This window comes from Scyliorhinus canicula, chromosome 13 (genome assembly GCF_902713615.1).
Source record: "Scyliorhinus canicula chromosome 13, sScyCan1.1, whole genome shotgun sequence".
NCBI lineage: Eukaryota > Metazoa > Chordata > Chondrichthyes > Carcharhiniformes > Scyliorhinidae > Scyliorhinus > Scyliorhinus canicula.
Window position 1 is genome coordinate 2,336,978 of NC_052158.1, and position 12,893 is coordinate 2,349,870.

General features: G+C 56.7%; 1 protein-coding gene across 1 annotated transcript in view; it reads right to left on the reverse strand.

Annotated features, from left to right (window-relative positions):
* Nucleotides 1-12,592, reverse strand: part of vars1 (valyl-tRNA synthetase 1) — a 71,642-nt gene extending 59,050 nt beyond the window's left edge. Inside the window, exons 1-3 of the mRNA XM_038816946.1 lie at nucleotides 12,450-12,592; nucleotides 8,342-8,733; nucleotides 3,026-3,213 (exon numbers count right to left, since the gene is read on the reverse strand). Of these exons, the coding sequence (XP_038672874.1) occupies nucleotides 3,026-3,213; nucleotides 8,342-8,704 (551 nt within the window). The 5' untranslated portion in view covers nucleotides 8,705-8,733; nucleotides 12,450-12,592. The remainder of the gene's footprint in view (nucleotides 1-3,025; nucleotides 3,214-8,341; nucleotides 8,734-12,449) is intronic.
* Between the last annotated feature and the right edge of the window lie 301 nt (nucleotides 12,593-12,893).

Here is a 12,893-nt window from a genome sequence, read left to right on the forward strand (position 1 = left end):
TTTTCCAAGGGCCGGTGCAGACTCGATGGGCCGAACGGCCTCCTTCTGCACTGTAAATTCTATGGTTCTATCACCAGGGAAAGCGGTGGGGCCCATTCAGAAGCGTGGGGCAATCAGTCCGTGGAGCCAGAGGACATTGGGAGGGTGTTACATCGAGTACTTCACATCTGTCTTCACTCTGGAGGAGGAGGAGGGCGTAGGTACGGAACTCGGGGAGAGGGACTGCGAGGTTCTTGTACAGTTTGATATGGGGAGTGAGGACCCACTGGAGGTATTGGCAGGCTGAAAAGTGGACAAATCTCCAGGCCCGAGTGAGGTTGAAATGAAATGAATGAAAATGAAATGAAAATCGCTTATTGTCACGAGTAGGCTTCAATGAAGTTACTGTGAAAAGCCCCTAGTCGCCACATTCCGGCGCCTGTCCGGGGAGGCTGGTACGGGAATGGGAGTTGTATCCCAGGCTGCTGTGGGAGGCACGGGAGGAGAATATAGGAGCTCCAACCAAATATTTAATTCCTCTCTGGCCACAGGGGAGGTGCCAGACGATTGTGGGACAGCCAACGTGGTTCCACTTTTCAATACGGGGTGATAGACATAAATCCGGGAATCACAGGCCGGTGAGTCTCACATCAGTGGTGGGGAAACTATTGGAGAAAATTCTGAAGGACCGAATCTCCATTTGGAGAAGCAAGGTTTGGTCAGGAATAGTCAGCACGGCTTTGTCAGAGGGAGGTCACGACGAACACATTTGATTGAATTTCTCAAGGAGGTGGCCAGGTGTGTCGAAGAGGGGAGTGCAGTTGACGTAGTTTACATGGATTTCAGCAAAGCCTTTGACAAGGTCCCACGTGGGAGACTTCTAAAGGCGGCAAATGCACACGGGATACAGGGGAACGTGGCAAAACCGGCTCAGCGATAGGAGACAGAGGGTGGTGGCAGAGGCTATTCTGTGACTGAAATGAAATGAAAATCGCTTATTGTCACGAGTAGGCTTCAAATGAAGTTTCTGTGAAAAGCCCCTAGTCGCCACATTCCGGCGCCTGTTCGGGGAGGCTGGTACGGGAATTGAACCGTGCTGCTGGCCTGCCTTGGTCTGCTTTCAAAGCCAGCAATTTAGCCCTGAGCTAAACCAGCCCCATAATAATCGCTTATTGTCACAAGTAGGCTTCAATGAAGTGACTGTGAAAAGCCCCTAGTCGCCAGGTTCCCGCGCCTGTTCGGGGAGGCCGGTACGGGAATTGAACCCGCGCTGCTGGCCTTGATCTGCCTTACAAGCCAGCTGTTTAGCCTACTGTGCTAAACCAGCCCCTCCTGGGGGCCGGTGTCCAGTGGTGTACCACAGGGGTGAGTGCTGCGTCCCATGCTGTTTGTGATCTATATGAGCGACATAGATGAGAACATGGGGGAGGGAACGATGAGTATGTTTGCGGATGATGCTTCAAGGGAACACTCAACAAACGGCAGGACACTAGGAATCTACGAGGAACAGAAGGATCTTGGGGTGCTTGTCCGCAGATGCCTGAAGGTGGCAGGACAGGTTAATAGGGACGGTAATGCGACATATGGGCCTTTATCATTCATGGCATAGGTTACAAGAACAGGAAGGTTGTGTTTGAGCCGTACAGGACTATAGTTAGGCCACAGTTAGAATGCTGGGTATGTTCTCGTCGCCACACTATAGGAAGGATGTGATTGGACTGGAGAGGGTGCGGAGGAGATTCCCCAGGATGCTGCCCTGGGCTGGAGCACTCCAGCTGTGAAGAGAGGCTGGTTAGGCTGGGGTAAGGGCAGAGGAAGGCTGAGGGGGGGGACCTGATCGAGGTGGAGAGAATTATGAGGGACACAGATAGGGAGGATAGGAAGCAGCTGAAGGGTCGATAACCAGGGGGCATATTTTAAAGCGAGTGGCCGGGGGTTTAATGGGGATTTGGGGAAAACAGTTTTATCACCCAGAGGGAACTGGAAATCTGGAAATCCGCAGCCTGGGAAGGTAGTAGCGACAAGTACGTGGATGAGCGCTTGAAATGCTATCGCATCCAAAGCTACAAGCCAGGTGCTGGAAAGTGGGATTGGTGTCGATTCGGTGTTGTTTTGTCAGTGCGGGCTCGATGGGCTGAAGGGTCTGTACTGATTGACTCTACGACTCAGGAGGGCAGCACACCAGCCTAGGTCACTGCTCCAAAATATGAAGGGGTAGAGGCAGACCACAACTGTCAGGCTTTGAGAAATCAGCTGACTGTCAATGTGCTTATTTAATGTTTTAAAATCAATTTACAGTGCCCAATTTTTTTTTTCCAACGAAGAGGCAATTTAGCGTGGCCAATCCACCTACCCCGCACATCTTAGGGGGCGAAACCCACGCAGACACGGGGAGAATGTGCAAACTCCACACGGACAGTGACCCAGAGCCGGGATCGAACCTGGGACCTCAGCGCTGTGAGGCATTGCGACACCGTGCCTATTTAATTAATCACTTTCTGCTCCAGCTGGACCAGCCGGCATTCCCATTGTGGGCGGGGTCACTTAGAGGCCAATCTGCAGATTGAAGCGAGACAGCGAGTCTCACTTTAATGGGCCAATTGCTGAGGTACCGGAGGAGTTGGGATCACTCTCCTTCGCCTCAAAGACCGCAGACCATCGCCGTCCAGCTGCTCTCCACAAAAGGGGACCAGATGGAACAGGACTTGCCGGGGGGTCTTCCAAGGGATCGGAGGCCCCCAGGTGCCCGCCCTTTGCCAGGTTGGAAGGGGCCCTGTCATGGTGTCAGAATAGCACTGCCAAGGTGCCAAGCCGCCATTTTTTTTGCACGGTGGCGATCGGGCCAGAGGTTCCAGTGAGTGGAAACAAGGCAATGTGGAGCCTCACTGAGGACCCCGATCTATCGCGCGTGTCGTTTTATAGAGTTGCGTTTCTTGCCGTTGCGAGTGCCGGGAGGTGGGCAGCGAAACGCGCTCTCTATCGGACTGTGTTTCCATTTGTTCAATGGCGCCCACAGTCTGAGGTTTGAGGGAGGTGACTGCTCCACCGTGCAGTTAGAAAACCTCGGCCAAGGGAAGGTTTCAGACCTACGTGCTTGTAGGGAAGTAGCAGCGAGCAGCTGACTGCGATATCGGCCAGGGTGACGCCCTCCCCCACCAGGTACGTCCGCAACCTCAGGTGCTCATCCAGAAACAGCAGAATCTTCTTCAGGTCCAGCTGGGCACGTTCAACATCCTGTTCAAAACAGAAGAGGGAGAGCTGGTGTGAGAAAGGGAGAGAGGGAGGGGGGTGAGGAAGAGAGGGGGACAGCGGCAGATTGTGAGAAAGGGAGAGAGAGGGTGCGAGAGCGAGGAAACGAGAGAGAGGGTGTGAGAGAGAAAGAGGGTGTGAGGGAGAGGGAGGGTGCGAGGGAGAGGGAGGGTGCGAGGGAGAGGGAGGGTGCGAGGGAGAGGGAGGGTGTGAGGGAGAGGGAGGGTGCGAGAGAGAGGGAGGGTGGAAGCGAGAGAGAGATAAGGGCTGAGAGAGAGAGTGTGAGAGGTGGCTGTTTGGCACTCTCTTCTCATATAGTATAAATTGTTCTCTTTTCATTTGTTATTCTTACGAACTATCCTGATCAGTCCAAGATGAAAAGCTTTAACAAAAACGTATGTTTTTTTCGGAATCCTGGAGTTGGGTAATACCCAAGGACCATTTAGTTTTTCTGCGGCACTGTTAACACGATGAAATGGGCCAGGAGCATCGAGTGAAATTTAACCTGGGTAACGCGAGGTGGTGCAGCATTGGATAGCAAAACGCAAAAAGCTGGGCAGACTCAGCCAATCCTGCAGTTCCCTGACGAGAGAGGCTGAGAGGGTTAATATTCCCGACATTAACTCTCTCTCTCCATGCCTGCTGCTAGACCAGCCGAGGACTTCCAGCCTCTTCGATTTGGAATGGGGGCGTTGGGATCGGGATAGAGGGGTGGGAGGGGGTCAGGAGAGCAAAGTGTGAGGGGGTCAAGGCGTTGGGAGAGAGGGAAGGGAGAGGGAGTGGGAGAGGCAGGAAAGGGGGAAGTAGGAGGGAGGGAGCGGGTCGGGTCGAGAGAAGGGGACGGGGAGAGAGGGAGTGAAGGAGTCGGGAGGGGGGGGAGTGAGGGAGTTGGGAGGGGGGGGGAGTGAGGGAGTTGGGAGATGGGGGGGAGTGAGGGAGTCGGGAGGGGGGGGAGTGAGGGAGTTGGGAGATGGGGGGGGAGTGAGGGAGTCGGGAGGGGGAGAGAGGGAGTTGGGAGATGGGGGGAGTGAGGGAGTCGGGAGGGGGAGAGAGGGAGTTGGGAGATGGGGAGGGAGTCGGGGGGGGAGTTGGGAGATGGGGGGGGAGTTGGGAGATGGGGAGGGAGTTGGGGAGTCGGGAGGAGGGGAGGGAGTCGGGAGATGGGGAGGGAGTCGGGAGATGGGGAGGAGTTGGGAGATGGGGGGAGTTGGGGAGGGAGTTGCGAGATGGGGAGGGAGTTGGGAGATGGGGGGGGAGTTGGGAGATGGGGAGGGAGTTGGGAGATGGGGAGGGAGTTGGGGAGTCGGGAGGAGGGGAGGGAGTCGGGAGATGGGGAGGGAGTTGGGAGATGGGAGGGAGTTGGGAGATGGGGGGGAGTTGGGGAGGGAGTTGGGAGATGGGGAGGGAGTTGGGAGATGGGAAGGAGTTGGGAGATGGGGAGGGAGTTGGGAGATGGGGGGGAGTTGGGGAGGGAGTTGGGAGATGGGGAGGGAGTTGGGAGATGGGGGAAGGAGTGGGAGATGGGGGGGAGTTGGGAGATGGGGGGGAGTTGGGGAGATGGGGAGGGAGTTGGGAGATGGGGGGGGAGTTGGGGAGGGAGTTGGGAGATGGGGAGGGAGTTGGGAGATGGGGAGGGAGTCGGGAGGAGGGGAGGGAGTCGGGAGATGGGGAGGGAGTCGGGAGATGGGGAGGGAGTTGGGAGATGGGGGGGAGTTGGGGAGGGAGTTGGGAGGATGGGGAGGGAGTTGGGAGATGGGGAGGGGAGTTGGGAGATGGGGGGGAGTTGGGGAGGGAGTTGGGAGATGGGGAGGGAGTTGGGAGAGGGGGAGGGAGTTGGGAGAGGGGAGGGAGTTGGGAGATGGGGAAGGAGTCGGGAGATGGGAAGGAGTCGGGAGATGGGGAAGGAGTCGGGAGATGGGGAGGGAGTCGGGAGATGGGGAGGGAGTGGGAGATGGGGAGGGAGTTGGGAGATGGGGAGGGAGTTGCGAGATGGGGAGGGAATTGGGAGGAGGGGGAGGGAGTAGGGAGAGGGGGAGGGAGTCGGGAGATGGGAAGGGAGTCGGGAGATGGGGAGGGAGTCGGGAGATGGGGAGGGAGTTGGGAGATGGGAGGGAGTTGGGAGATGGGGAGGGAGTTGGGAGATGGGGAGGGAGTTGGGAGATGGGGAGGGAGTTGGGAGATGGGGAGGGAGTTGGGAGATGGGGAGGGAGTTGGGAGCTGGGGAGGGAGTCGGGATATGGGGAGGGAGTTGGGAGATGGGGAGGGGAGTTGGGAGATGGGGGGAGTTGGGGAGGGAGTTGGGAGAGGGGGAGGGAGTTGGGAGATGGGGAAGGAGTCGGGAGATGGGGGGAGTTGGGGCGGGAGTTGGGAGAGGGGGAGGGAGTTGGGAGATGGGGAAGGAGTCGGGAGATGGGGGAGTTGGGGCGGGAGTTGGGAGAGGGGGAGGGATTGGGAGATGGGGGGGGGAGTTGGGAGATGGGGGAGAGTGGGGCGGGAGTTGGGGCAGTTGGGGCGGAGGAGTTGGGAGATGGGGAGGAGGAGTTGGGAGATGGGGAGGGAGTTGGGAGATGGGGAGGGTGTTGGGAGATGGGGAGGGGAGTTGGAGATGGGTGGAGTTTGGGAGATGGGAAGGGGAGGAATTGGAGATGGGGGAGGATAGTTGGGAGATGGGAGGAGGGAGTCGGGAGAGGGGGAAGGGAGTCGGGAGCGGGTGGAGGGAAGCGGAGGAGATGGGAGGGAGTCAGGAGATGGGGAGGGAGAGTCGGGAGATGGGGAGGGATTTGGAGAATGGGGAGGGAGTTGGGAGATGGGGAGGAGTTGGGAGTATGGGGGGACAGTTGGGGAGGGAGTTGGGACGCTGGGGGAGGGAGTTGGGAGATGGGGAAGGAGTCGGGAGATGGGGGGAGTTGGGGCGGGAGTTGGGAGAGGGGGAGGGATTGGGAGATGGGGGGGAGTTGGGAGATGGGGGGAGTTGGGGCGGGAGTTGGGAGTTGGGGCGGGAGTTGGGAGATGGGGAGGGAGTTGGGAGATGGGGAGGGAGTTGGGAGATGGGGAGGGAGTTGGGAGATGGGGAGGGAGTTGGGAGATGGGGGGAGTTGGGGAGGGAGTTGGGAGAGGGGGAGGGAGTTGGGAGATGGGGAAGGAGTCGGGAGATGGGGGGAGTTGGGGCGGGAGTTGGGAGAGGGGGAGGGATTGGGAGATGGGGGGGGAGTTGGGAGATGGGGGGAGATGGGGAGGGTGTTGGGAGATGGGGAGGGAGTTGGGAGATGGGGGGGAGTTGGGAGATGGGAAGGGGAGGGAATTGGGAGATGGGAGAGGGGGAGGGAGTCGGGAGAGGGGGAGGGAGTCGGGAGAGGGGGAGGGAGTCGGGGAGAGGGGGAGGGAGTCGGGAGATGGGGAGGGAGTTGGGAGATGGGGAGGGAGTCGGGAGATGGGGAGGGAGTTGGGAGATGGGGAGGGAGTTGGGAGATGGGGAGGGAGTTGGGAGATGGGGGGAGTTGGGGAGGGAGTTGGGAGATGGGGAAGGAGTCGGGAGATGGGGAGGGAGTCGGGAGATGGGGAGGGAGTTGGGAGATGGGGGGAGTTGGGGAGGGAGTCGGGAGATGGGGAGGGAGTTGGGAGATGGGGAGGGAGTTGGGAGATGGGGAGGGAGTCGGGAGATGGGGAGGGAGTTGGGAGATGGGGGGAGTTGGGGAGGGAGTCGGGAGATGGGGAGGGAGTTGGGAGATGGGGAGGGAGTTGGGAGATGGGGAGGGAGTCGGGAGATGGGGAGGGAGTTGGGAAAGGGGGAGGGAGTCGGGAGATGGGGAGGGAGTTGGGAGATGGGGAGGGAGTTGGGAGATGGGGAGGGAGTTGGGAGATGGGGAAGGAGTTGGGAGATGGGGAGGGAGTTGGGAGATGGGGAGGGAGTTGGGAGATGGGGGGAGTTGGGGAGGGAGTTGGGAGATGGGGAGGGAGTCGGGAGATGGGGAGGGAGTCGGGAGATGGGGAGGGAGTTGGGAGATGGGGGGGGGAGTTGGGAGATGGGGAGGGAGTTGGGAGATGGGGAGGGAGTGGGGAGATGGGGAGGGAGTCGGGAGATGGGGAGGGAGTCGGAAGATGGGGAGGGAGTCGGGAGATGGGGAGGGAGTCGGGAGATGGGGGGGGAGTTGGGAGATGGGGAGGGAGTTGGGAGATGGGGAGGGAGTGGGGAGATGAGGAGGGAGTCGGGAGATGGGGAAGGAGTTGGGAGATGGGGAGGGGAGTCGGGAGATGAGGAGGGAGTCGGGAGATGGGGGGAGTTGGGGAGGGAGTTGGGAGATGGGGAGGGAGTCGGGAGATGGGGAGGGAGTCGGGAGATGGGGAGGGAGTCGGGAGATGAGGAGGGAGTCGGGAGATGGGGAGGGAGTTGGGAGATGGGGAGGGAGTGGGGAGATGGGGAGGGAGTCGGGAGATGGGGAGGGAGTCGGGAGATGGGGAGGGAGTTGGGAGATGGGGGGGGGGGAGTTGGGAGATGGGGAGGGAGTTGGGAGATGGGGAGGGAGTTGGGAGATGGGGAGGGAGTGGGGAGATGGGGAGGGAGTCGGGAGATGGGGAGGGAGTCGGGAGATGGGGAGGGAGTTGGGAGATGGGGAGGGAGTTGGGAGATGGGGAAGGAGTCGGGAGATGGGGAGGGAGTCGGGAGATGGGAGGAAGTCGGGAGATGAGGAGGGAGTTGGGAGATAGGGAGGGAGTTGGAAGATGGGGAGAGAGTCGATTGACTGAGGACCTGCAAGTGCTCCACAGCCCTGACAATTTGATCCCTTGTTGGCTCTCTCCATCTTTGCTGTGTGCCACAAGAACATGAGAAATAGGATCAGGAGTGGAATGGGGGAATCTCCCCCATTCAATACGATCAAGGCTGATCCTAGGATTCAACACCATTTTCCTGCTCACTCCTCATATCCCATAATCCCCTGACAAGAGCAACGATCTGTCAATCTGCATATCCGCCCTGCTGTTAGGGAGGCAATGCCAGAATATTGACCCAGTGACAGTCAGTGAAGGAACGGTCGGTTATATTTCCCAGTCAGGATGACGAGTGAATTATCGAGGAGCCCCATTCGACAGGAAATATGCCATGCGGCTGCCCTACCTTCTTGTTGTGCTTCAGCAAGCCCAGAACTGGGAACACCCAAGCACAGGCTGGCTGAAGGAGCTCGCTGTCTGCGAAGTTAACCCACTGCTGGACCAAGGAGGCCTCCTTCCCGCTGGAGCCCCTCATCCTGTACGGAGCCAGGTAGTGAGCCACGGCCGTGGCTCCGTAGATGCACAGCTTGGACTCGGTTTCCAGCGACGGGAATCTGGACATCGCCAATTGGCTGCGGGTGTCCCCCGCGGCGGGCCCTCTGATCTCTACCACCCTCGTCTTGGACCTTCCGTACTCCAGCGCGACGAGGACCTTGGCGTTCTGGAAGTTGTGGGGGTGAGGCGAGACGTAGAGTGCCGACGAAGCCATTCTGGGTCTGGGTTAGGCAGGAGTGCGAACTGCAAAAGAGGACAAACAAGCAGGGAAATTTAAAACTGTTCATTCTTTCCGGTGCGATGAATGTAGGAAATTGTTACATATATTTCATGTTAAAAACCCCTGGGTTCAAATGCATACACGCAGTATGTTAGAGCTTATGGGGTCATAAAGGTGAGGCAATATTGATTTTAATCATTTACTTGTTTGCGGAAAAATGGCTCATGGAATGTTGTTTTGGTTTTCGGGTGGGGTGTCGATAATTTGAGGAATTGTGTTTGGTCCCAATTGAGCAAGTGGAAGGAGACTGGAGAATGCCTTATATGCTTGGGATACAGGTGACATAATTAACAGGAGGAGCCAAGTCTGACTGTAGTTTTGCAGCCTGCTCTGCGAATTGAAGTTGAACAGATGTGTCTGACAAGACAGAAGGGTTTCCAGGTTGTTCCTCCCTTCAAAGGGTCTGCACAGGAAACGAGTTACCCTGATTGTTAACTTTATTTGTCAGTGGCATTTGAACTGTGTGGGGTTGCTTCATTAGAAATGCAGTGGCAGGTGTAGAGACGGAGTTTGTTTGTTTTTTACTTTTAGTTAAGAACCGTTTTAACTGTTAACTGTGAACCTATTACTTTGTTGTTAATGCTGTGTTTGAATTAAAAGTTTGTTTTACCATAAAGGATACCTATTGGTCAGTCATCAATCCTGTGGTTTAAAAAAAAATTTAGAGTACCCAATTCATTTTTTCCAATTAAGGGGCAATTTAGCGTGGCCAATCCACCCAGCCTGCACATCTTTGGGTTGTGGGGGTGAAACCCACACAGACACGGGGAGAATGTGCAAACTCCACACGGACAGTGACCCAGTGCCGGGATCGAATCTGGGACCTCGGCGCCATGAGGCAACAGTGCTAACCACTGCGCCACCGTGCTGCCCTATTACTCCCGGCTTTGCACGATATTGATAACCTCATCTGGCAGTTATATTGTGTTTTTAAAGTGATGAAATACGAGGAGGCATTTAACGCAGACAAATTAGGAGTCAGACCACTCGGCCCCTCGAGCCTTCTCCGCCATTTGATAATCTCCCGATCTGATTGTAACCTCAATTCCATTATCCTGTCTTCCCCCAACCCTCGACTCTGTTTAGTCGATCAGCGATCTATCCAACCCGCCCTCGAATATCAATGACCCAGAGCCTCCACCACGTTTTGGGGAAGGGAATGTCACAGACTAACTAACCCTTCTGAGGGTGAAAATGTCTCCTGATCTCTGCCTTAAATGGGGGAACCCCTCAAGTGATGTCCCCCGGGTTCTTTTGCAACAGTCAGACCCCGAGCAACATCGAACAAAGATTCGGACAGGTTCAAGGGGCCAGATTTAATCATTAATACTAGTCTTTATTGTCACAAGTAGGCTGATATTAACACTGTAATAATAATAATTTTTTATTGTCACAAGTATGAAGTTACTGTGAAACGCCCCTAGCTGCCACATTCCGGCGCCTGTTCGGGTAAGCTGAAACGGGAATTGAACGTGCGCTGCTGGCCTTGTTCTGCATCTCAAACCAGCTGTCTAGCCCACTGAGCTGAACCAGCCCTTGAATTAAGTTACTGTGAAAACCCCCGAGTCGCCACATTCCGGCACCTGTTCGGGTACACTGAGGGAGAATTCAGAATGTCCAATTCACCTAACAAGCACGTCTTTCGGGACTTGTGGGAGGAAACCGGAGCACCCGGAGGAAACCCGCGCAGACCCAGGGGAAACGTGCAGACTCCGCACAGACGGTGACACAAGCCGGGAATCGGACCTGGGACCCTGGCACGGTGAAGCAATAGTGCTAACCACTGTGCCGGCCGCCCATCGAAGAAGCATCTTCAGGGAATATAAGTGAAGGCACGGCGGTAAGTTAACCCAGGCCAGAACAGAGCCAGTTTGGCCTGGGAACTGGCAAAGCAGATGTAACAATTGACCAAGAGCATCAGAGGGAGACGGTGGTGGAGCAGGAATATCCCTGGACCCGTAACCCGGGGGCACAGGTCTGGCCACATGTGACTCCAGAGCAACTGCCCTCTGAAATGGCTGAGCGAGATACTCAGTTCAAGGGCAATTAAGGATGGGCAACAAACATTGGCACTGCCAAACCCATGACAAAGAAATCTCAGCATGGAACAGGTTGTCCGATGAAATGTTCAATTCTGCTGCACTTGCTGTAATTTTCTGTAAGTGTTTTGCTCTCGGGCTGTGTGAACTTGGAAGGATAGTGTAAATAGCAAGACTATTGAGCCACCCCCAGAGTTCTTCTTATTGGTTCAAAGGCTGTCACTGGCTGGGGCCAGCATTTATTGCCCACCCAAATTGCCCTTGAACTCAGTGCCTTGCTGAGGGGCCATTTCAGAGCTGGGGGGGGGGGGGGGGAGGGGCCGGGCCTGCAGTTCATAGTCACCTACATTGGGTGGCATGGTAGCACAGTGGTTAGCACTGTAGCTTCACACTCCAGGGTCCCAGGTTCGATTCCCGGCTTGGGTCACTGTCTGTGCAAAGTTTGCACGTTCTCCCCGTGTGTGCGTGGGTTTCCTCCGGGTGCTCCAGTTTCCCCCCACAGTCCAAAGACGTGCTGTTAAGTGGATTGGCCAGGATTATCATAGAATTTACAGTGCAGAAGGAGGCCATTCGGCCCATCGAGTCTGCACCGGCTCTTGGAAAGAGCACCCTATCCCCATAACCCAGTAACCCCACCCAACACTAAGGGCAATTTTGGACACCAAGGGCGATTTATCACGGCCAATCCACCTAACCTGCACCTGATAAATTGCCCTTAGTGTCTAAAAACGTTAGGTGGGGTTACTGGGTTACAGGGATAGGGTGGTGTGGGCTTGGATAGGGTGCTCTTGCCAAGGGCCGGTACAGACTCGATGGGCCGAATGGCCTCCTTATGGACTGTAAATTCTATGCCTATGCTGTGTGGGGTCTGGGAGTCACTTGTCGGCCAGACTGGGTCAGGATGGCCGATTTCCTTCCCGAAAGGACATTAGTGAACCGGATGGGTCATTACGATAATCGGCGATAGTTTGTGTCACTGCGGCTAACTTCATATCCCAGATTTTATTCATTGAATTGAAATTCCCCCGGCAGAATTTGAACCGGTGCGTGTCTCTCTCCCTCTCCCCCACCAATCTGGGCCCCTGGATTGCGAGCCCAGTGGCTTGACCACTACCTCGGCCTCCTGTGGCAATCGCCTCCAGACCCCCGTCTCCCCTTAAAACACGGGAGAAGTTGCCCTCTTCCCGCTCCCACTCGGAGAATGAATCAGAGAATGCCGACACAAGCGGGGGGAGGAGGCCGGTCCTGCAGCCGGTTGCGTCAGCTGTTCGGCTCGTCAGGCAGGGCCCCACAGCCCGGAAGGTGGGAGGGGAAGGAACCTGCAACTGCAGCCGGGAGACTGTGGGGTGGAAGGCGGGGGACGGTCGGTTCAGCCGCCGCTTGGCGACAGTCCCGGGATTCGAATGGAACGCGGCGACAATCCCGGGGTTCGAATGGAACGCGGCGACAGTCCCAGGGTTCGAATGGAACGCGGCGACAGTGTCAACGTTCGAATGGAACGCGGCGACACACACTGGCACCCTCGTGTTCCCGGCAGCAGCAGGACCCCACCGCCTTGTCGGGGAGGGGAGGATGTGCAATATACTGATCAGAACCGGGAGGCTATCCTGTCCGGAGGGCTCGAGTGTAAAAGTGCAAACCTGCCGCCAACTCGGTGTCGCGAGGAATAAAAGAGAGATAATTCCTTCCTCCCCTTCTCCTGCCGCCTCTGACCGGGCACAAGGCAGAGGCCGCGCCGTCGGTGAACCCTTCCCCCTGGTGGCCGGGAGTCGGTTCTGCAGCGATGGGAGGAGGAGGGGCTGAGTTTTGTGTCTGAATCACAGAATTTGCAGTGCAGGTGGAGGCCGTTCGGCCCATCGAGTCTGCACCGGCTCTTGGGAAGGGCACTGATGGAACCATCCACCACAGGCACCCTACCTACCCAAGCCTCCACCCTATCCCCATAACCCAGTAACACCACCCAACACTAAGGGCAATTTTGGACACAGGGCAATTTATCACTGCCAATCCACCTAAACAAACCTAGCGTTGTAAGACTTCTTACTGTATTTTTTCTGGATAGGAAGCTCTGAGAAAATTCGATA